At 37.1% G+C, this 25,413-nt stretch overlaps 1 protein-coding gene across 3 annotated transcripts; it reads right to left on the minus strand.

Annotated features, from left to right (window-relative positions):
• Positions 1-61: 61 nt before the first annotated feature.
• Positions 62-22,108, minus strand: LOC132202639 (uncharacterized). 3 transcript variants are annotated; one of them, XR_009442389.1, is made up of 11 exons: positions 21,898-22,108; positions 15,206-15,400; positions 4,248-4,460; positions 3,857-4,077; positions 3,014-3,434; positions 2,600-2,776; positions 2,367-2,546; positions 2,016-2,309; positions 1,880-1,961; positions 1,463-1,679; positions 830-969 (listed from the first exon to the last, which is right to left on the minus strand). XR_009442389.1 is itself a non-coding variant. In XM_059629660.1 (10 exons), exons 1-10 carry the CDS (start codon positions 21,950-21,952, stop codon positions 657-659), a joined length of 2,151 nt encoding a protein of 716 aa, XP_059485643.1. In that variant the 5' UTR covers positions 21,953-22,107; the 3' UTR covers positions 62-656. The 3 variants fall into 3 exon arrangements, 2 of the variants coding, with proteins under 2 accessions (XP_059485643.1, XP_059485642.1); XM_059629660.1 differs by lacking the exon at positions 1,463-1,679 and having other exon boundaries at positions 62-969; positions 21,898-22,107; XM_059629659.1 differs by lacking the exon at positions 1,463-1,679 and having other exon boundaries at positions 62-972; positions 21,898-22,107.
• Positions 22,109-25,413: the final 3,305 nt, after the last annotated feature.

Consider the following 25,413-nt stretch of genomic DNA (forward strand, 5'->3'; position numbering starts at 1 on the left):
ATATACTTCTTGATTTATATCTTGATTGATAGGGATTATAAATGAAATAACACACAAGAGGATTACACATCTCATACAACCTTATATTTAGAACTTAAGAAATTACATGTACAAATTAGTATAGACAAGAATTATCGTATTCCACCTGTGGGTATAATGCTGTTTGTCTATGATTCAATTCTTCTCTCAAAAGACTTAATACATTAGGTACGCTTCTTCTGGATTATAAAAACTAATAACACGCACACGTCGTCGTCGTTTTCACAAGAAAATCCTCACGCACACCCATTCACATCTATATATTTAGCACTCGCGTCAATCCAAAACTAGCCGTTTCGGATTCGCATATATTTTATTAGAAAAATATTATCGGAATTTAAATAGCGTTTTTTTTCATATTGAAAGTAAAAATCATATAAATTTTCCGTCTCACTTATTGCAAAAGTACATAGAGATGAGTCGCATTAACCTTACCATGAACAGAACGCAGTCTTTTTATGGCATGGTCAAGGAACTCATCGCTCAAAAAAATAGAGCACCTCGAAGAAAAATAAATTTGGCTTGGATTTTATTTTATTTAATTTAACGAGCCCCGAGTTTATTTGAGAGATTTTATCGTTTTGTTTCTAACGGGGTGATTTTGTTCAAATTTTATTCTAATATCTATTCTTGGGCTTGACGTTGGCGCGTCCGTTCCTCCAGTCGCCGTCCGGGTGGTGGCTGTGGTGGTGGTGGTGCCTCCTCTTGTTGTCGACGATAATCTCGGCCGAGTCGCGGTTGCGGCCGAAGGTCTCGTCGTCTTTCCTCTTGACCTTGCCGTGGGCGACGCCGCCCTCCTGCAGGTTCTCCCAGGCTTGCTTGTAGTAGCGGTTGAGGCCGCCGCGGCTCTCGGAGCCGGAAGAGTCGTACGAGGCGACTGTGTGGCTGTCGGGGGACGCTCGGTGCCGGAAGTGCTTAGCCGTGCGATTTCTGCTTTGGGGGAAAGAGAGAAAAGGGTTAAGCCGTGCAGACAACACAAAAGAATAAGAGGAGGATCTCGACAAAAAGCAAAAGAATAAAAATGAACATGAACACAAGTTTTACACGAACAATTATAAAGCAAGCAAACTCGCATCCCCCATGCACCCCCCTGCACATGTAACAGGCGTGAGGTTATTGACAAAAAAAGTTGCTCTTCGGAAAGGGTGATGTGCGACGACAGAGGAAACAGTTCTATATATTTGTGCTACCAGCGGACAGAGAGGACTTCTTTTTCCCAAGACAACATTCGCAATTTGCGATTTTGATTTTTTATTCTAATTTATCAGGTGCTTTTGTGATTGAAAAGATTGGAATGATTTATATACGTGCCACCAAATTTTTAAATAAACCAAAGTGCGCATTATTTTTTTGTTTTTTTAAGAATCGCAAATTGCAAAAAGGGCCAATTTTACTGAGTTTTTGTTTTGTCACTATATTTTACCTTTATATTATGGCACTTGATTGGGTATCTTTCGTTAATTGTGCGTTAGTCTCGGACTTAGATAGGGTTTGAGAAGTAGCCTGCCCTACTTCGATAGCCCCTAATAAACTCCCGGCGCCCAACTTGTTGGTCAGGGAAAGGCAGGGCCAAAAGCGTGGGGTACCAGCTAGGTGGCAACTTGCGAGAGGGTGGGGGAGGGAGTTTGCTTTGCGTCCCACTAGAACAACATGATGAGATGATGTGTCAGAAAAACAAAAATTGTTGATTGAATTTTTTTCACTTGAGACTGCTGTGTGTATGGAGAAAAAAAATTAATAAAAAATGAGCACGTGAGCCACAGTAATAAAAGAAAATTTGTCGAACCTCTAAACACCCGCTTGTCTTTCACAAAAACTACAAAGCGTAATAAGGACCTACCTCTTGACGAGGATCACAATTGTGGTGATGATTGCAGCAAGGAAGACGAAGCCTCCGAAAACTCCAAGGGCAATGATGGCGCCTGCAATAAAAAAATTAAACTCTTTTCATCGCAAAACTTTGTTGAAAAAATTACCAAGATTAAGTCTTGGGCTTCCATCTCTGATTCTTTCCTCCTCAACGGAGCTTGGCACATTGGCGTTGGGGTTGTTTCCGTTTCTGATGTTGACGTCAGGGATTTCATTGTCTCCAGGATAAGGTTCGACTTCAGGTGCGTTGTCAGTGGTCGGAGGTGCTGGGGGTCTTCGGACAGGGGTGGTGGACGGCCGGAGGGTGGGGAGGATGGCAGGGCGGCTGAAACCAGCGCCAGGCTTGGCCACATACACGTTCTGGTTGCCAGATCCGGCAGGGGCATTTGCAGAGGCATCGACTAATTAAAAAAAAATTTAACAAAAATTAGATATTAAATTAAGAGAGGTAAAAATACCCTCGCAGCGGGGTGGAGGTCCATTCCATCTCTCATCAACGTCGCACAGGAGGTCGGCCTTTCCAGCAAGTCTGAAGCCAGGGTTGCAGGAGTAGACAACCTGGCTGAGGTATCCGACAGTGCCGTTGATCAGGTGGTACCTTCCGTTTGAAATCTCGGCAGGAAGGCCACAGTGGATACCTGGAATTAATTTTCTAAATTACCTGAATTTGCTAAAAAAATTAATAAATTACGTTTGCAGACGGGAGGGAATTCGTTGTAGAAGCCTGTGGGGAGGCAAGTTCTGGAGGGAGGTCCGACCAGGAGGTGTCCGTCGTCGCAAGTGTATTCAACGGTGGAGGCCACGTTGAAGTTGGGGGACACCATGGTCGAGTTCGGGGGTTGTTCGGGTCTGCCACAAGCCTTGGGCTCTGAAATTAATATAAATATCCCAAATTCATAAATTTATTCATTTTTATTTTACTGCTAAATTTTGTGCAAAAATATTGCTAATGTTTTGGCAAAAAAAAAAAATATTCCAATAAGGTACACACAAATTTGATTTATATTGTTTCTTATTAAAAAGGAGATTTTTGTGCAAATTTTTCAAATAGAATAATTTGCTTTATTTAATTTCTGTTTTTCCAATTTTAAAAATCAATACTTACGGTGTTGGCAGATGTAGTTGAGTTTGGCGTTGCAATTGGTGTCCGACCAGAGCCACCCCTTGGCGCCATCGAATCGCGAACAGTCTTCGTTGCCGCCGGGCAGGTTCCAGAAGGAAACGGTCACGTCGTCGCCGTTGATCCACTTCCAGTTGTTGCGGTCCTCAGGGTCGCGCACGGCACCCATCCAGTACTGGCCGTTGGTGTCGGAGCGGTGGCGGCGCCACAACTCCCAACTGATGAAGCCCTGCAGGGCGGGGTTGCTTTCGTCAACGAGGGTGCCGCCGCGGCTGCGACAAAGGGCGGTCGCCTCGCGGAACGTCTGCGGCTGCCGGTTGTAGAAGATGTAGCACTTGCCGTTGTAGGTCGCGGTGCTGCCTGGGGGCTGGTCGCGGAATTGGGGACAACGCTCAATTGGCAGAGCCTGGTAGCAGAAGTAAATTTTTTAGTTTTTAATCTAAAATTGTATTTTTTAGTATGAAGGATTTGTTTATAGAATTATTCATGGCATTGTTTAATCCAATTATAAAAAAAAAATCGAAATTCGTCAACCATTTATTTACATTTTTTGTAAAGAGTACAATTATGACACTGTGGATGTTAGAGAAATAAATATACATATATTTGTCTATAAATTCTACAATGCAATTCAAAACTACCGCAAACTGCTTCCTTATTATAAAATTTATGTACATGATGTTTAAAAATTTTATGTTTTCAATTTTTTATAATAAAAATATTAAATTAAAAATTCGTAAGAAATATATATAATAACATTTAAATAAAGTAATACATTGAAAAAATTAATGTATTGTTCATTTAACATAAAAATTGAAAGTAAATTACCTGGTCAGTATAAACAAAAGCTTCGCAGATCGAAAGAGCGGCCGGTGAAGATGCCTCGAGGTGGACGCTGACGAATGCGCCGGGCATGGGCGGGTTGCAAGGCAAGAAGAGTGGTTTGCCCTCTTCAAGGAAGCCGTTGAAACGGTTGCAGATGGGATTGGTGGCCAAGTCAGGTCGGTTGTTGCCAACGCGCACCACTATGCTGGCAGGCTGGTTATCGTCTAAGAAAATGAAACAAAAATTTTATACAAAATGCCTGGCAACACAATTTTTAAACAAATTTCAGCGTTTAATGGTTTTGAAAGATTTTGATTTTATTTAATCTATTTTTAATAAGCTTTTGGAAATTCGGATTTATTTTAATTTGAATATTTAAATTTTTAACACTTACTGCAGCAGGACTTTCCAAAGTCGAGGCGCACCAGCTGCACCATGTAGGGCTCGAGCAGGTTGACATACCACCATGCAGCACGTTCCGGCGCCGTCAGGGAACACGTTTCGGCGTTGTAGAACGAGCTGGTGCTTCCGTCGATGGCCTTTTGCGGGATACCACCCTGGTCGGTACTGATCTGCATAGGCGCCTTTCCAGCGGCCACGTTCAGAACTGCAAAAACATAATAAATTTGATTTTAATTTTTGAATTGAAGTCACTAAAGAAATCAAAATTAATTCATCTTTGTAATGCATTAATGTGAAAATTTGATTGTTTTGAATTTTCTGGAAAATAAATTTAACCAATTCTAGAATCAAATCTCATGATATTTAAAAATAAACTTAATTACAGCTTTAATATAAAAATAAACTACTATAATTTTTAGATTATTAAAAAAAAAACTGCATGTGAATCAAGTATAGCTATACAAGATCAGCGAGATGGAACAGAATGGTGCCCTATTTCTAAAGCCATAAATACAACTTTGCTGCTCAAATCCACAAATATTATGAACTTTTTTGCAAAATTCGTGCGGAGCAAAGAGAAGCGAATATTTATCCGCTCCATGGTTTTTGGGTGGCTACGGCGGAGTAGCGGTTCCTCGCAGTAATTATTTGCGTAAAAAGAGGTATTAAGAAATATTTAGCATATCCGTTACAAAGCTCTCTTCTTGCTTCTTGCGTTGCCAAGAATTAAAAAAAAGTGACCTATAGTGGCTTGCTATAGTTTTTGGAGCAATTATTACCAAAAAAATATATAAAAAATTGTCATGTTACATAAGAAAAGTGCCCGCAGCAAAAGATGACGAAGGAGCAATGAAAAAGATTCCTGCGGTTGCGGTCTTTCTTTAATATATTTCTTCAAACACCAATTCCTGCTACTCGATCGCTTTCTTCTATTCCAAACCCACCAAGAAAAATCGACCCATTACATTTTTTCGATTAATCTTCGGCGATAAGACTGAAATCGGAGCCGTACTTTTGAGGTATTAAAAGAAGTCTTCCATCATTTGTCCCATAAATAATCCGGCTCGGAATTTTTCTGTTCACGCTGCAGGTAACCCACTTACGAAACGCACTCCCTTGCAGCCGGAACTGTCATTAGTCACTGCGCTGTATATACATAAAAGTGACATTAGATTCCAGCAGAAATCATTGTTTCGAGAAAATAATACGCGCACAAGGAGGAGGAAACACGAGACATTAAGTATTACAATCGCAATCAAGAGGCTACTATGGATCAGTCACACTTTCCATTTTAAAATTTCCTCCGAAAGAAAACAAATAACGACAATGACACAATTTTTCATTAATAATTCTATCGCCGTGGATTTTTTTTTTGTTGATTAAGGCGTGAGTAGATAATCGCGGCGAATGAAACAAAATTGTTGCCTTCGCAAATGAGGCAAATCGGATATTAACAATAAACAAAGCTTCTTGCTCAACAAAGGATGTACACTCACTTAAAGTGCAATCTTTGGTTATTTTGCAAGAAAATCGAAGGCCGGCACCGATATTATATGCGGCTTGGGAAATAAAGTAATAAAGGCGGCGTGTTCGTATAACAGCAGACGCCACTCACCAAGAAGTCTTGTTTCTTTTTTTTAAGCGAACCTATAACAGAAAAGTAGATCAGCCTCTTCCTTTTCTCAAAGAAGAAGCGGCAGCATCTCGTTCTTTCCTTTTATCTTTCGGTTCAATGCAGCACTTCGGAAGCAGGTGGCAAAATTATCGGTCGTGCTTACATTCCCACCAAAATGAATTTATTTATTGCACCTCGCTTGATTGTTGTTATTATATTGTTCATTTGCATAATACACGAGTCGGCGGGTCGATAATTGGAAGGGAAACCTATTTCCCAGCGTACCCTAATAGCCTACTGAATTTTCGACAAAAACTCTCCGCGTGGGAACATTTCGCACCGTCAATCCTTATCGCATATCCTACACACATTTTTTTCCATCCGAATACTTTGACTTATGTCACTTGTGAATTTTCATTGCGTCGTGAGTCGTGAAATGATATAGAAAAAAAATTTCGTTTTTGCATTGCAGTTTCTTATTTCCAGATCATAGAACACAGATCAGCGCCTGAGTGAACCGTCTCGGCAGACAGGAAAATTTAATATGACGAGATGCTGTACACGGATAGGAAAACAATCCTCTCTGCCCCAATTATGACCAACAAAAACGAAATGGATTCATTGAGCCGGCAGAAATTCGGTATTTCCTTGAAGAAATTGAAGCTCGTCCGTATACTGTACTTTCTTTGTGCCAAACGAATAATTTTAAGCCACTTGTTCGACGTCGAAGTGTGACTGTTTTCTGTGTTATGATCAAATGTTGAACATTAGAAAATTAAATTTCTCATAGTCAAATATCCATTCTTAAAAACAAACATCCGGAATGATCAAGCAGTTATTATTAAATTCCTATTTCTCCTGGACATTCAACCAAGATGTTAGCTTATAATTTAAAGTCGTAATAATGGTAATAATTTACAATTATAATGCCAAATTAAATGAGAGTATTTAATAATTTGATGGTAAAAAATATTAAAATCATAAAAAAAAAATTAATTTCAATAGTTGATATAAATGTCTTAATTTTGTTAAAGAAACTAAAATGTAATGATTATAAAATAAATCATTATAATATATTTTATTTTATGAAAACAGTTTTCCTATGTTACATTTTTTACAATTGGATCTACTGTCCGTTGTGTTATCCTTTCGTGCTCTAATGTAAGCCGGTGCCACCCGCCAACGCTGCGGAGATAAAAAAGACTCGAACGGCGGAGCAGAAGAATAATATGTATAAGCGTGTGATGCATGACCCACTTGACGAGGAACTGCTTCTCCGCGCAGGTATTTATTAGGACCTACTAACTACACTGCCGCGCGGATTGAGGTCATTCAAATGACTCGCGTTGTTTTGTCGCGGCCGCCACCGCAGTTCGTTGACACATCCCGAGAGAAAAAAATAAATCATGCACTCGAGAAAAATTGCAGCTTTTAGTCGGAGCCAGATTATTGGGGAAATCTCCTCGCTGGGTGATGAGGAAAGTAAACGAGAGGTGTGTCCGCGCCGCGGCGAAGTAAAGCAACGGAGCAGGAAATGGACTTCTAGAAAGAAGTGCGTCAAAGAAAGTTCTTTTTCTCGGGACTGCAAACAAGAATGAGAAAAAGAAAAATGGGTTAAGCTGACGAGAACGAGCAAAACACCTTTGACATCGCGCGACGAGCTTTGGAAATTAAGAAGTAATGATTTTGTCACGAGGCTCTCTACAAAATGAGCTTTAATTTATTGGCGAGAGGTCGCTAACCCTTGCTGACTTTCGACTACTTAATTCTGAAGAAATTTGAAATTTTTGCCTTGATGGGATTGGTCTCATTTTAATTATTTTCAAAATCCAAGACTACATTTTCAAGTCAAATTCAGCTTTTTCACAAGCACTTTAAATACCCTCAAAATACTTTCATTCAATCTAAAAATTTTAACTAAAAATGATCCTAAACTACGATAAAACATGAGTAATTTTACTAATCATCAGAAAAGATGAGGGCGAAAATTTTGTTACTCTATAAAAACAAAACATTGAGAATGTTCAAAAATATAAAAATTGAAATTAGTCTTTCTCCTCAATAAGTAATCCATGACATATGACAACATAATAAAATTATAAAAAGATAATAATTCAACACAAATAATCTTTGCTGTAAGAATAACAAAAAATTTAAATTTATTTTAATTGTTTTGAATGAAATTTGGTCGTTTAAATAATTATTTCATTTTTTCTAATTCACTTGAGAAAATGCTTCATTATTATGTATTCACCGTTAAAAAAAATTAAATCCGCCGCGTAAAAAATTGCTAGCAATTATTTCTTTCAGCCATGCGGAAATAAAATTAACAAAAAAATACTTAAAATATTTAAGTAAAGTACTAATATACATCATAGCATTAATAATATCTAATTATCTACGAAGTGAGCATTAATTAACCAAAGCTTGAAGTACCTCTGCCAAAATGCTTCTCTTCTCTGCGTGTATAATTATTATGTAACTGCGACAGCCACAAATTAAATTAATTTAGTTAACTACCAGCATCATTAGCATGCACATGCGGCGCGCGAATCAACACGTCTGCATGCACAAAAGGCATCTCCGGCGGTGCCATATGGGCTGACGAGCGAACATGTGCACGTTTTTATTTTTTAATCAAGAGAACGCAATTCAGCACCTCTTCCTCATTGTCAGTCGCGTGCATTCTTATGCTGATCACCGCTTTTTTGCCAGGCACAAGGAACACATGTCGCCGGAGAGTGACCACCGAACGGTAAGTTGCGCCGCGCATGACTTGAATTTGTTCTGTTCGGAAAATCTATCTCGTGATGTCATCGCGAGAAACGGGCAATTTGCAGGCGTTCGAATCTCCTCCGAATTTGCATATTTTCCTTCTTCGATGTGGGTCTGCCGGTTTTTTTTTTAGCAGTCATTCATTAGTGCAGCAGGTGATTCAGAGCCGGAAACAAAAGTGCCGCCAATGGTAAACATATAAACATAACCTGCTTGGAATTTTCAGCCGGCGTGCAGACGTAAATACCCGAGTGTAAAGAGAAGAAAGTTTCTATTTTGCTGCCGGGTCGCAAGGCAATTGTGGGAGCCATGCAAATGTGGAACAGCCGCAGTCCTTAACAATAATGAATCAGCGGTCAAATAGAATAGTGTGAAGATTCTAGTTCAAGACGATGCGTATTCAAATGTTGAATAGGAATTGTATAAATAAAAAATAAAAATTTTCAAAAACTTTCACAATGAATGAATTAAATTTTATATCAATACGTGCGAAGATATTTTGTCCTCAACAATACTTATTGTTAAATCAATTTAATGCTAGTATTGGTTTGAAAAAACCTGCTCACAAAAAGTTATAAAATAAATACACGTGTTTAAATTAAATTGTCTAGAAATAATTATTTCTTAATTTGATTGTCAAAAGTAGAGCTGCGTGTGGCTGTCCTCCTTATTCAACCTTGCCTGGTTTCGGTTTTTGTTTAGTTGACACGAAAAAATAAATAATTTGTCCCGAAAGAGATAAAAATGAACAACAGCGATTGCATTACTTTTACTCTCTGAAACCATTTTCAAGTCACATCTTTCTTTTCGATCGTGTTGCACGTGAAGCGCGGAGCTGCGATTCTTCTCTATATATTGAGATGCTTATCTTTTGAGGACCATGCAACAAAATTTATTGGCACGTCGCACGACCATTCTATATTTTCGTTTATTTTTTTAGCAGACGATTTTCATTGCGAAATTGGAGCAAGGTAGAGTAGATTGATGCTAGAAACTTCATCTTTTGCGAAATAATGCGATAAATTATTTCCTCAAAATTTTTAAATTTAAGTCAGGTCCCAAAGACTTGGCACACGCAGATGAAAGTTTGATGACATAAGTCTGGATGTAGAGCCAACTCGTAAACGTGGGTGTTAAAAGTTATACTGTTCTTTTGCCAATCTGATTCGCAGTTCCCAACTTTCAAAACATATCACAAAGCGCTTATGCAACCAAACAAGTGTAAGGAGACAAATGGGGAATATTAAACGTGCAGGTGAAATTGCTTTGGTTGGATGTAACTGATACTTTCTTTTGTATTACAGAAGCCGAACGTTAACATTTATTATTTATTTGGACTGATGAATAAAACATGCGCCGTTATCTAATGACCGGCAAGTGAAATCGCTGTTCTTGATTTTTATAATAACTTAATTTTTTTTAAACAAGAAAAGTGCCCAATTTTTTTTATAAACAAGTGTCACAAAGTCAGAGAGTATGACATTGAAATTTTGATCAAAATCACAGCATGTCAAATTAGTTGGTCTGTTTGCGCCGCCGATCTGAATTTTACCTCCGCATTTTGGGGCAGCACACTTGCCGATTTAAAAAGTGACACAAGAAATTAAGTAAAAATGGAAGCACACGCGACAGGCAGCTTTTAATTTTCGTCTAATTGGCGCGTTGATTACAAAACTAAGTTTGGGCTCACATGGATGGAAGAACAAGCTAGAACTCGTTTTTATCCGCGACTCGTCACTTGCACCGAAATTGCACGCACGCGAAAGAGTTTGAGAGAATTAAGTTGACACTTGAGCCGTCTTTTGTTATCCACAGAGACTGCAAACAAAATAAAAAAGAGGAAAGGTGAACGCCCTTATAATTTCTCGCACCTCTCGCGTAACTCTGGCTTAATATTGACGCAAATTGGGAGATTTTCGCTTTTGTTATAGTTGGCTTTAAATTTATTTTATTACCATAGCTTCAGAATTGATAATAAAAATCAATGGCAGTCTTTTTATTATAAAAATTTTGTTCAGTAATTTTGTGGTTCATTGATTTGATGCTAACGATATCGATTTAAATTTTTATAATAATTTTTCAATATTAGTTATAAAGCCGGTACAAAGATTTTTTACACAGCCATCGCCATTTGATTCTGATTTATTTTCTAATTGTGAGAAAGATATAAACGAAAACAAAAGATTTTGTTGATCTTTCATCTTTTGTTCGCCAAAAGGAAAAATATCTAATTCATGAATTGCATATCAAATCAACATTCTTTGAATACACACTGACGAGTCATTATGAAAATAAAAGAAAAGGCGAATGAACCTTGGGTGCCTATTCATGTAAAATATCATTCGCTCAAAAATAGACGGTGTGATTATTTTGATGATTCGCCGCGCATTTATCCTGCGGCTGCGAGTTGATGATTTTAAGCTAATGAGAAAGCAAGCGGTTGGAAATTTCTTCGAGTCATTCCAGGAGCAAGTCAAGTGTGATTGCTTCGATTGGTCATACAAAGAGCAGAACGCGCGCGCGAGGATTTTCCTCAAATGAATTTTAACATGGTTTCTTATTCGCGCGGCGAGAGGCCCGTGTGCGGCGCAATTATGCAAGGTGGATTTCGTCCAGATACATAGCGGTCTGCGACTTTTATTTTACGCTCACTCGCCAACAACCGGACTGCCGCTCTCGAGAATTAGGCCACGTTGTTGCTTGTGCATAATTGCGAGTCCATCTTTTTCTGTCAGCCGCGTTATAAATAAGTGAACCCTGTTTTTGCCCCCAAGGACGGAAAGAAGATTGCCGGTTTAAATTTGATGGAGAGCAAAACAGGATCATCTCATCACCAATGTGCTGGGCAAATTTGAGTCTGGGTCGGATTCATAAAAGAGCCACTTCATCAAATCAAAGAGCTTGAAATGTTCCCTGCTCATTAAAAGAGAGGAATTTTATTTTAAGCTGGGTCATTTTTTATACATCGCATTAAAAAAAATATTTAACAAGACATCCAAGATCTTAAGAACTGTGGTTTTGCAAAAATTATTCATTTGAATGTAAATAAATTCTATGAATTTAATATAAAATTATTTTTACATTCTAGAGACTTTTCTTTTTGTTTTGCCTTTTTTGTTGGTTTTTTTTGAGGAATGATGAAATTCTAAATTTTTTTAATTAACTTAATAAGTAAAAACCATTTTTTATTTAACATTAAATTTTTTTATGCATTAATTTTGTTTTTGTATTACTACTTTTTTTTGCACAAAATTTCAGCTTTCCGGACTTTTCTCTAGTCTTTCATTTGCAAGGCCGTTTTTGCATTTAAATTTTAAAGATTTGTTATAAGCTCTAAAAAACATAATAAGAGTTGCCAGCCGATTCTGATTAAACTTTCAATGTGCAAAGGAGTTCCTGCTGAGAGAAACAAAGGCTGTCAAGCGAAACAATGCAACACTTTGCATCCGATTCATTATGCCGAGAGTATCATGCGATCATCGACAGGCGGCTCAAAATCAATTTATTCAATCTCTCGCTGCCTTTGTTCCCCTAATTGCTGAGTAAAGTTGCACTCGAGTAATCTTTGCAGCTGGGCAAACACGTCAGATGGCACCGCCTGGAACCCCCAACAGCAGTTGAACAAATTGATTCGGAACGAAATTGAATTTGGCACTGCTGAGATTAAAGAGTTGAAGTGAAAAAAAATTACGAAGGCTTTTAATTGAAAGCAGGCATATTTCAGCGAGCGCATTCGGAGTGAAAAACAGTAAACTCTGCAGCGAGCGAGTTTTGCTGCTCCATAACGGCGCAAAGTTACGCCTAGGTGCCTTTTGCTGCGAACGATTTTCGTATTATTATGTTGTGCTAAAACACGTGAAATTCTTTAGCACATCTCGAGGAGAGGAGAGGAATATTATTTCATTTGGTGCCCACCCGGATTTCGTCAAAAATGGGATCATGCTGCGAGTGCGTGAAAATTGTTTTCCACCAAAACACGCGGCGCTCTATTATTCACCTTTCTCGCCCAGCAGAGATTTGTTCGCGGCAATTAGAGGCTCTGTGAAAATAATACCTGCTGCTGGCGCCTTTACTTCGACCCATGGGATTGTTTATTTTTTTCCATACAAGTTCACTCACGCAGGCAGAACATCGGTGGAAGAAATTGGACTTCCTCGCAGCCAGTGACAAAAATAAGAAATCCAGAGCTTTTCTTATCCGGTTTTTATTACTTTTTATGACCCACACTTTCTTTCACTCCTCAAAATTAATGTTTTTGCACGAGGCGTGCGCTCCGTCGGTAAAATTGTTCCTGCCGGTGTTTAATTATATTGTTATGTTACACACACATCCACACTAGGAGGTATGTAAGTAAGTATCATTCGTATCTAGAATATTAGCATAAATATAATTTTTATTGTCGGGGGTTCGCTTTCAAATCCTTTCACCTTTGCCATGTACTTTTCTCGTGAAAGTTTTTGTGGATGAAAGATCCGCCGCCGCCGCACGGTGATTCCCTCGGCATCGGCGGAGTGGTTTTGCAGAAGCGAGAAATGTCACGCCGCGTGATGCTTTATTTTCACGCGAATCTCACGCAGCGAGTGTAGAGTTGCGTTTTCGATTTTATTAATTCGTTAATAGGAGCTAAGCTGAAAAGAAAATGCACGCGTGTAATAACTATAAAAAAACTATAAATCTTTGATAAATGAAAGAAGAATTTTTTAAACAGTATCAAATTTGAGTCCCGAGTGTAGTTAATTTGTTGCATTGTTTTTACTCAGTTTCCTTGTATTCTTACAGAATCAGTAAAATTTCTTATGTTTATAGTAAACAGTAGGAAAAAAATTATTTAATAATTGTTTCTGATTAAACCGATAAAACTAATTAATATTCTTATAAAATGCAATAAAATGATCAAGTTTGTGATCGATTTTATTAAAGATGGATTTTTTATTGCAAATAATTTACTTTACTTTATTTTACAGGTTTCATAATTATGTAAGGCTTATTATACCAGCATAGACCGTGTCCAGTTATTGCATCAATTAACCTGTTTAAATTATAGAAACGAAAACCGTTACGAATGAGCATATATTTAGAACCTGCCTATTAATTGGCATTCCACGACTAGCTCCTTCTTTACAGCTATTAATTGCATGGCAATTTTATTTTATTTTTGATAATTTCGAGTATATCATTATTCTTTGCAATTTTCCGTTGACTTTGAAATAATTTTCTTAACAACTTAAACCTTTTCTTTTGATAAAAAGGATTTGACCATCTATAAAGAAAAGATCTCCCATCAAGCGAAAAATGGCCGTGGGTTTCACTAATTTTTCGCATGGCAATTAGCCGCGCATCCTCGAGCGATTACTTCATCGGCCGTGTGTGTGTGTGTGCGAGTGAACATTATGCGATTTATTATTTTATATATACGGGAGAGGTGCACATGGCGCGCGGCGGCATCTCGGCAGCCGCAGCAGCACGAGTGAGAACCTAACGGTAATTATTAAATCCTGTAATATGCTGAGCGCGTATATGGAGGAGCAGCAACCTGCTCCTATGCCTACACGGATTATGCCGCGAGTTGTATATAAATTTACGCATCCCTCCTCGCGCTAGGCCAAGGTCGATCAGCGAGGCATTCCGCGCGTTGATGACCCATTGCACAATTCGCAGCCAGCAACACGATGATCGTTTTGTTCAAGTACCGCCGCGAAGCCAAGCGATCGCAACTGTAAATTCTCACGGCGCTGATCAAGCTGCGACTTTTTGGACCGGAACTTTTTCTCGTTTCAAGATCGATATTGCTACGGAGCAAAATGCAAAACTGTAAAAAATTAAATATTTCTTTCTATTAAAAGATTTTGCTTTCAAATCCTAATTGAAATATCAGCTAATTTTTTTTTTTACTTCACTTGAGCAAATAAACAATTTTCATATATGTCTATAATCGAGAAAGCAAATTTTCTTTCAATTGAAGCTTCTGAAAAGTTATTATTCGGCCTCACAAAAGAGCAGCACGCGAGAAAGGATAACAATGCGTAAAATATGGGTGATGAGGTGTGAGATTTCACTCCCCGACAAAAGAGCATCTCTACGCGGCCTATTCACAAAGAACGGACGAGATTCGAGCTTGGCATTTTACATTTTGTCTGCACCTGTAAGCTGTGGGTCGCTGATTTTTTTCTGCCCATTTCGTTCCGACGCAATGGTTAAACAACTCATTAGTAGTAATAACCACAACAGCCGGTTTAAACCTCCGTTTTTTAGTTTGCTTTTATATTTAAAAATGAAAAAAAATCCATTGCAATTAGCAATTAGTAATTACTCAGAGGTTTTCCTGCGCTATGCTCAAGAATCGCTCAAGCTCAAATAATGAATCGGTTTTCCAGCATTTCTTGCTGTTGTATTTTTTTCCCATTTGAGATCGCAGTTAACATTATTTATTTTTCTCATTATTGTTCTTTCAAAAAGAAATATTACCGCCAGCGAGTTTGATGACTCTCTATCTCTCTCCCCAAGGAAAAACGAATTCATCTCCCGAGTGAAGTGTTTCGAAAAGTCATGTTGGTACTCACCGCAGAAGGGAATCCCTTCAGGTGCCCACGTTCCGTCTTCGCCGCACACCCGTCTGGAGGGGCCTAGCAACTCAAAGCCCCTTTCGCAGCTGTAGGTGGCCACGGTGCCTGTGGACATTTCATCGTCTGAAAAGGTGACGGTCGAGTGGGCTGGTGCTCCAGGGAAACGGCACTTTGGGCCCTCAGCAAGGGAGACTGAAATCAAAATAATAAGAGACAAATTATTATTTAAAAAAATTTCCTTTTTCTTTCTGATGCTCATTTTTATATACAATAAAAAATAATATTGTGAAGAATATTTTTTTGAATTTTTCACTTAAAACTTATTTCGCTGTCAATTTAATGAATTTTATATTTAACATGTTTTTAAAAGTAGCAATTGTATTTAGCAAGGTATTTAGAAAATAATTGTTTAAAAATTAATTTCCTAATTTATTGAGGGAAGAACAATGTATCAAAAGATTTTTTACTTGAGAAACGCGAAAGAATTTTAATAACTATACTGTCTAAATCCAATATAGCAATTTTCGTGTCGGCGAAATTGAAGCAGAAGCAACGGAGAGAGGAAAGTTTGGTAATAAATAATTTTACGTTGGGTCCATCAACCCAGGTGTGTTTATCAATTTTGAGGAATCTGCTCGGCAGCCAAATCAGAGCTGTTATCCCTTCCACCTGTTTTTCGAATTTTGCTCTCTGTAATTTGGCGTGTCCCTATATATACATATAATATACGCGCGATAACGTCCAACTCAAGAGGCGCTACACACACGCATCCAAAAGTAACTGTTCCCCAGCACTGGCCAGCATTGGCTAGCATGAGCAGCTCTAGATCCACGAGGTGCTTAAAAGGGCCTTGACGTCGACATTTTTCGCCGCTCCTCGATCTTGACCATTGAGTTTTCGGGTGATTGCTCGGCCAGATGAGCAAAATAAAAAAAGAATATAAAAAGAAAACAGTTTCCCTGCCTAGGGAGCACCCGCAGACGAGATGTGCACGCCATTCATTTCGTTTTTATTGATCGGTCACGTTCGCTCCAAGAAAGGCGCCGAACTCGATTTTTCCATCAAAAGTGCAGTAATTTAATTTTTAATTTATATATTTATAGATAAACCGTTTGAACCGAGATGCACTTCCTGTTATAATTTCATAGGAAATGTAAAGGGAAAAAAATTATATCGCGAAGTGCGTTTCTTAGCGAGTAATGCACGCGGTCGGCGTGTTATCTAAAAAGTTAACGGGAGAAGGGTCAACCGCCCGGCGCGGCATTGCTGCTGATAATGATTAAATATAACAAGCCGAGGCGCCACACCAATGCTAAAAACCAGTGCTAAAGGAAAACAAAAACAGGGCTTAATCAAAAAAACTAGCGTTGGTCAGATATTGGACGGATTGACTCGAGCGGAACGCGCAAGAATTTGTATAACGGCTCTGAATTCCCAAAGCAGAAATAAATTTATTTGAAAAAAAAACTGTCCAAATACCAACGTATTAATTTTTGCACAATTTTTACGTTTCTATAGTTGTTCCTATCCTGCATGGTTTACTCTTTTCTGAATTCAAAATTTATCGATGCGGTAATAAGCAATTTTGTTTAATTGAATTTAAATAAAATAATTAATATTTTTACTTAATACAATAGAATTTTATCCTAATTATTCGCTTATTTGGAGTACACATTTTTTTTCCACTAATGTTATGAATTAAGAAATGACTCAGGACTAAACTAATTATTAACAATCGCATTTGTAAATATCTAAAGTGCAAACTCTAAGTACTCAAGCAATTTTCCTCTTTCCTGTGTAAAAGCAATTTTAATGAAAATTAATAATATGGAACAAAAAATTAAAATAAGTCAGTAAAAGGAAACGACTAATGAGCTTTGTTGCTCTCCACAAATGTCATAATTCATTTTGTAATGTGTTCATTGCCACTTATTGTTGTATATAAAGTTAGTAAAATTTTTCATCTGAATCGAAAGGCGCAAGAATTTTCATTCATTGCGCGCATGCACTCTATAATTGTATTGAAAAGCATGCTGCGAACATGATGATGTATGATTTGATTGCACGCGGCGGTATTCTGCTGTTTATTAGGGCACTTTATAACAATGAGCAGGAGAGAAGAATCGCAGGCAGGCTAGCAGAAAATTATGTTCGCCGCCGCGTGCATTTCATTATCGTCGAATATGCAGCTATTCTCTGCATTACGTAAACACCGCGTGGCGCACGTCAAAATAAAAGGAACGTGAAATTGGAGTGCGATCCCGGCGCGGGATAACAATTTTAAAAAAATGCATTCAGACTCTCACATAAATCAAAAGAGCCAGAGATGCATGTTGAAAATAAAAATCGGTTAATATCTTTGATTTCTCATCAAGAGCAAAGTGAAAACACGATGAAATTGTTTGATTTATTTCGCACGCATATATGGAGAGAAGAAGAGAATGATTGAATTCGAGCATGAAATTTGGACGACATTGGAGTTTTCATGAAAACGTGCATCATTAAAATCTTATAAGTAAAAAGAGCTCAATTTTATTTAAATAAATAGATTAAAAATTGTTGTTTATGTTTATCATATTATTCAATTTATGATATTAATTTTCCAGAATTTATTTTTAAAGATATAAGAACCCTTGCATTTTTTGCACACATGATTGTTGCCTTTTGTTTAAGAGATAAGGAGAAGTCAGAAAAATTTTGAAATCAGCTGGTAATTAACGAGAAATCACGTTTTCAAAATATGCAAATTGCATGTTTCAAGGAGAAATTAAGCAAAGATCTTCCACGCTTTTGCAAGTTTCTAAAACAAAGGATCCTTAACACGAGCATGCAGAACACCCAATCGCAAAATTGCCGTCGTGCATATTTATCTCTTAATTACTGCTCATCCGATAGTTTCTCCTTTTTCTGCATGTCTGTAAGTGAAAAATGACGCGTTTGTTTTGCTTTTCCGTTTGAATAACACGACAGAAGCAAAAACAATGCCGAGAATTGAGTGAAACCTTCTCCGCGCGTGATTGTGCAATTTGAGTGTAATAAAATTAACGACGAGACGTGCGTTATTTTTATTGGCGTGACGGGAGAGACCGAGTGACATAATTACCGTCCAAAACAAATGAAGACTTTTCGCAGAGAACGGCTCGGATTTTCATGTTTATTGAAACAAAAAACTCGCACCGGTCATTGATTTCTTTTGATTGATTCGAAAAGTAGGTTTTTCCTGTCGCGCGCGCGACAAAAGGGCTGCCGTGTTCAATAAATTGCAGCATCTCCAAGGACTTTCTACTCGCAATTGTTTGAGATGAATAATCAGTATATTGGCGCGGCACGGAAACGACTTAGCACTTTGTTGCTCTCGCCGTGAATCAAAAGGAAACAATCTGCTCGATTTAACAGCGCGGTGCACCTCATGCGCTTCCTCTCCCATCAGCTCTTGATCGCCAAATCGGCTTCTCGTTTGTAAAAAATTCTCATTACTTTCCTGCTTTCAGTACATTTGGAAAGCAGGGAAAGTTTATCCCGGATGTGTCCAGCAGCAATCAGCCGGACACGTTAATTAATGCACAATATTTAATCGTGTTTGACACTTTTTACTTGCATTAAAAAAACATGACATATATTATAAAAAATTTGAATTTCACTGGCAAATTTTAAGACGATTGCAAATTATTCTGAATTAAAAAAAATTTTAATAAAACGATCAGGTTTATTTTTAAATGAAAAAAAGGGTTTTGAGCAAACGCCCAAAATAATCCTGCAACAAAACTTAAAGATCCGCATTGAGATGGCTGATGAGCGGTTTGCACCTTAACTTAATGACTCATCTTTTTCTACTGAAGAGGATAGATCATCGTTTTTAAAGCTTGCAAAGGGTCAAAGTATTTGAACCCTTGATAGACGCTTTACCGCAAGCTTCACTTCACTACAGCGTCAACACACTTATTTTGGCGGACGCCGTGGTTTTAATTCTTTCATCACGATTTTCACTTTGCATGATATTTTTTAATTAAGTTGTATTCTAACCAGAAATTTGTTTGAAAATCAACAAATCTGGTTGTTTGGTATAATAATATAGGCATTTTATATTATAGTGTTGATAGAAACAGTTTTAATTACATAATTCCTATGTATTCAAATGTGTTTCTTTTGTATTAATTATAATTATTTTTCCAATTTAGAATAAAATCTGCTGATTGTGAGTATTATCGTATTTGGTATCACAAACAAATATTAAAGTAATTCAAATTCCAATCTATCATTATTTAAACAAACGCTTATTTTTTACAGACAAAAAAAATGAAAGAAAGCAATGAAATGTTATTAAAAATAACAGTGTGGTAATGTAAGTTTTGCCTTTTGCCATTCCGACTCGCGAGTCGAGTGGAAAGCAAATAGAGTGTGCAGAGTCGTCACAGTAACTGTCAATGGATGACTTTAGGACAGTGACAAATGCGGATTAACTTTTTTCCAGGTGTGTCCGTCGAACGCGGCGACAAACGAGAGTTAACGGGCCCTCTCGCCCGTCCTATAGTGCGAAGAAACCAATTTGTGAATAGCAACTCCATAGAATCTGACACAAATAATAGCAAACAAATGAGAGAATATTGCGGTGTGACCCACCTTGCGTAGGAATTTGCATGCGATTTAAGACTGGGCGCGTCTGCCTTTGATTATATACACACGTTTAACATTTAATTAATTTTATAAATGAACTGCTGATTGCTTTCTTTCTTTCTTTGATTGGGAGGCTAATTTGTATTCAGGGCCTCTTTGCTCATTGAAATGTGGCGCAGACAATCTTTATTGGAATCCAAGAGCGGCGTGCCTTTTTGGTGCGTGATTTGAATAAAAATGTATCCTGCAAGGATCTCTTCTGCGTGTAATATTTTTGGCACAAAACATCCTTTTGTCTGATGATGAAAACATATTCCATTAAATGTGCAAAGCAAAAATTTGGCCTTTGAAAGAAGTATAAATAATTTTTCGTAGGGCAAGGTTTTTGTTGATATAAGAAATCAGTTTTGAAATTCAAAGGCGCGCCTAAATATACATACTGATGAAAGTTACATTGAATTTAAAATTGTACATGTACTTTTTTTTAAAGAATTTTACATTCCAACAATAATTTTAACTTTTGAACATCTTTTTTTTTGTTACAATACTTTTATATGAAATCACTTTATTTTGTAAATTAATTGTAAGTAAAAAAGGTTCCGTTACTTGTACGTTTTACTCATATTCGCAGAGCATATAAATATTTTTCCTCCGCAGTCACTAGGTCAACGTGTAGGAGTGTTACATGCGCTCATCATTATCCGCCTTGCGAGGAATGTTAGCCGCTTTTGACATGACAATGTCAAGGCTCGCGCAGCTAAAATGGGAATGAAAGTGCATTCACCACAACAGTTATTGGAAGTCGAGAAGTAGCACTTAAGAACTAATGCATTAAATTAAACGTTTCTTTTTATTGGTGAAAAATATTTTTATTTGACTCATCTAAATGGAATTTTTTTTTAATAAATTATAAATTTACTTTTTGAAAATAATAAGTAACGTGTGGTGCAAAAGGTTTGAAGTTTTTTTTTATTGAATTTTGCGCATAATTTCGAAAATTTTACTTTTAAATTTTACAACAAAAAGATAAATTAAGAGATTTTTTCCATCAAAGTAGCATGAAAATCGAAAATCACGGGAAATTTACTCGGATTATTGCGCCGCTACTTCTATAATAAGAACCAATTTGGCTGCCCAGCCGCAAAATTGCCAGAAGCGATCTTCATGGCAAAGAAGACGCCGCTTTTCCATCATATATTACTTCTTCCGCGCCAACCGCACATCCTCTACGTGCGTTCCGCGTTATTCTACTCAATTTTTATAAAAGTACCGTATAAAATAAATGGGTGCGAGTGAATTCGAAAACTTGATACAAGAAACTCGCGTGCGGAGACGAATCGAAACCGCGGCGCCGGCAAAAGTGAGTTGTTACTTTTTTTTCTTCGCAACGAACATCCATGGATGAGCGATAAGGCGAATTTCGGCGCTTCATCCCCTGAAAAAGGAAGTTTGGTGCATTTCTGCCGTGGGGGAGGTTTTATTCTCACCCCTGCTGCTGCTGACCGCCGCCGATCATCAACAAAAAGCAGCAGCAGCAGGTATAAAAGGTCGCGCGGACACAAATGGGAACAAAAAGGCAATAAAATAAGAGGAGAAACAGCCCTTTTGGAAATAGCCCGCTTGTTAAAATTCCTGAGCGATGGGAAAGCGGCTTGTAATCCATCATCGAGGTAAAGATTTTATGGATTTTATCAAGAAAAGCAAACGAAAACCTGCACCCATAGAACTTAAAACATGTGCGATGAGATGAGAGGAAATGGGAGCGACAGACTTTTAGGGCTTCCTCAAAATGATTACTAAAAGGGCGATTCAGATAAAAAAAATCTAAAAAGGTTACCCTGCTAAATGGTTAAGTCTTGTCGACAGATAGATAAGATTGCAAAATACAATAAGTACCATTAAATGTCAATAATTTAAAATTATATAAAAACCCTAAACTTTAAATAAATAATAATTAACTTGACCTTTCTAAAAAGAGGCCAGATCTTTCTTTTAGCTTGTTCAATTTTTGCAGACAATCTTTACAATAAAAAATTACATATTTTCAGTTCCTTTTGAATTAAATTGAAACTCACCCTTGCAGACGGCGAAGAGCAGGAAGAAAACGCTAACTAAATGCCGCCTCTTCATCTTGCAGGCTCAGTCTTTTGGCAGAGTTGAACTGAAACCGCGGCGGACCCTGATCGAGTCGAACGAGGGTGAGTGACTGCACTTGGGGAACTCCTCTCTGGACAACCTTCCTCACGTCACGCAACCTCACGAGTGATCTCAAAGCGTATAACAGTTTCGATTCCACCTGCCGAGAAGCGCAGTCCTCCCCGAAAGTACCTTCGCGCGGCGGCAGCTGACGTCACTCTCCTTACCTTACCAACTTCCCCTCCGTCCGTTCCGACGAAAGTATCACACAATCGCCTGCTACATTTTAATTGATGCGGTGCATGAGTAAGCGACGGCGCTTCCTTCTTCTTTTCCGCGTGCATATGCCACACTCACACACGTACATATTATGCTAATTACGTGCGACGACAAAGGGGACTAGAGCGATTAGAGGCCGCCGGTCAAATTTCGGAAGCCGGAAAATTGGTGACCTTTTTACAATCAGGATGGAGAACGATTTTTTCCTTTTATTCTGTTGCGCAACAAGTCAATTGTTTTGGTAGTTTTTCATTCAAAATTATTCACGCACAATTTGTACACGCACATGTAACAATTCAAGAACAATCCACTCATTAACGTGTGAGGCAAATAATTGAGCTATGCTGAATTTTAGTGCAGTTCCGCACAAATGTTTTTTTTTTCAAGGATGCAACTGCAGACACAATAAGAATTATGTATTAAGTGTGAAATTATACGCAATAAATTTGTTTAAGGTTTGCCCATTCAAATATTAGGTATTTAAACAAAATAATTCAATATATATTTTGCATCATTTAAATCTGGATGGATGTAAGTAATTGATTACTTTTGTTGAATTTTTTACATTCTAATAGTGAATTTATTTTTCAATCTTTTGATTGCTTTAAAAATGTAAAATGTGAATAAACATTTATTTAATAAAATTTTTTCCATTTTCAAATTTAGGTTTTGTTTTATCATCCTAACTCAAAATAATTTTAAAAAGGAGTCTTTATTTGCGACTGATTAAAAATTTGGATTCAATCATCGAGTTCCAGCATTAGTTCAACAGCATTTTCTAATTTTAAGTCAGACAAAAAGCAACTTTTTTTTCTCTTTCTTTGATCATATGACTTTATTTATCTGGAGAAAATTGTTTGAACTCTGGGTGTAATTTATGGTTTGGGGATGGGCTCAACGGAAAGGCGAGCAAAAGGGAAATGAATTATAGCTTTGGCCAGAGTATGGAGTGCACCGACCATTCATAACCTGCCCTTTTCTCACACATTATTTTCAAGATTTGTATACACATCTTGAAAATAATACATAATTTACTGATATTTATTAATCCAGAAAAACACAATATTTCAATCCGTAAATTTTTTTGAGAATATCTTTAGGTATTTCAGACCGATGTGCGATAATAATAACTTCATAAATAACTTATTGAGGCTAAATGAATTTCATTTATCTGTAAAACTAGTTTTGAATATATCGAATAATATTATAAACGACACAACATTTTTATATTTGAATATTGTGTCAAAATACAAATGCATGGAAGTCGGCAGAGCTGAACGCAAATCCATTAATCTAAATAAAAGGAAAATTGTCGCACTTTATTCACTCATCAGAGCGCATTATACAGATTTACTGGGATTGCATCAAATAATACCACGTACAAATCATTCCGTGTATAAGCAAGAAGTAGATTTCAGCTGGAAAGCGTGACATTATGATGACAAAAGAGTGCGAGCGCCTCACGCAAATTGCGTGGTCCTTGTTTCTTTTTCTCGTTCGGCAATTCGCATTTAGCTGGGTCAGCAGGTTAGATGCGTTTGACAATTTTTTTCCTCCGCGTGTATTACGTGCACTACTCCGACGACTCCAATAATAAGAGTGTGTGTCACTTATTTGTTTATGTTCTCATTGCTCCGCGTGTGCTATTTGCCCATGTAATTAGCCGCTACTTTTGTTCTCCTCCGCAGCTGGCATTCGTGAGTGTCTATATTATTTGAGATTCTTATTTCGCGAGCAGAGAAATCATAGCGGTGATCTTTGTTGATAGGACAGCACCGGAAGGAATTCGTTTTCGCCCCTTTTATGCAAAGCGTTATTCAGGTTTGACGGTTTGAGTGTCAAGATAAATGAATTTGTGGTTTGTTATGCACCTTCATAAAAGAAAGAAAAATTTATTTTACCTAAAATAAAATTTAAGTTACATTTGAAAGCTGGAAAGATCATAATTCGTCAATGACGACTTATAGAAGAACTTACATCACTAATATTTTTTGGATTTTTTTTTTCAATTTTGATCAAAAATGAATAGGGTGAAGAAGGTTCAACAATAAAATCTTAAATCATTCAAAATCTTTGAAACAAAAGTAAAAATTATGCCTTAAAAGTTTAGAAAATTATCATTTTTAAATGCTTCTATAAATTTTTTTGCAGAAAAATATTTTAATTGTTTATTCAATCTCAAGTGGAATTTTAATTCTCCTCTGAAATTTGCCTTGCAAAACGCCAAACAAACATAAAAATGTTGCACACGTTTGAGCTTTTGAACAATTTGATCTATTTTAATAATAAAAAGAAAACAAATTGATTAATTTTTTCTGAACCATTCAAAATTGCCTTATGCATCCTAATTTTTTTACTATTCTAATTTTTTTTATAGACAGTTCTCAAGAATCTCAAGCCTATATAATAAAATAAGGAAAAAAATATGAAGTACGTGAAGGAGAAAAATGGGAGAAAAGTTGATAAATATAATTGTTGAAAATAATACCAAAAATAATTTTTTTAATTTTTCTCACAAGTCATTCATACATAATAAGTTAGCCCCACGTAGGACCGCAGGGAAGCAATACTGTAACAAATTAAATGCACAGTGGTGTTCCAATTCATTATTATTTTGTTAATTGATAAATTAATTTAGGGGTTCAAATTTATATTGGTTGTTTTAAATAGAGATCCTTGGTTGAAAAAAATTAAAGATGAGCTAGGTCAGTAAAAGTAAAGAAATGAAATTTTTAGTCTGTTTAGAAAAATTTTATAAAATGAATTTGATTAATTTAATCTAATGATCAAGAGATTTTCGTTGTTACTTTTACTGTATGATTGATAATAATTAAATGTTAAAGTTTTTAAAGTTTTTTTTGGATCGGTGAAAACTGATAATTGTTGAATATTTTCATTCTAGAAATGATTAAATTTGGTCTGAATGACAACAATGCAAATAAATTTCGAAAGGAAAGCATCTAAAAGTTCCCATTCAAGCATTTCAAGCCATGAAGACAAAGACGAGCCCTTGGGACGAGCCGCACGAGAATTCCCACTTTCCAGAATTTATTTTCCGTGCTTCCCTCTCTCCGCCGAAAGAAGAACAACCGGAGTCGCCAAGGAGGTTTTCGATTTGCTCCTTTTCGCTGCGGTGGAATTGAGGTGAGCTCGACCAATCAGGAGAAGCTTGTTCG

The sequence above is a fragment of the Neocloeon triangulifer genome, unplaced genomic scaffold (assembly GCF_031216515.1).
Source record: "Neocloeon triangulifer isolate White Clay Creek 2 clone unplaced genomic scaffold, ASM3121651v1 ptg000015l, whole genome shotgun sequence".
NCBI classification, from domain to species: domain Eukaryota; kingdom Metazoa; phylum Arthropoda; class Insecta; order Ephemeroptera; family Baetidae; genus Neocloeon; species Neocloeon triangulifer.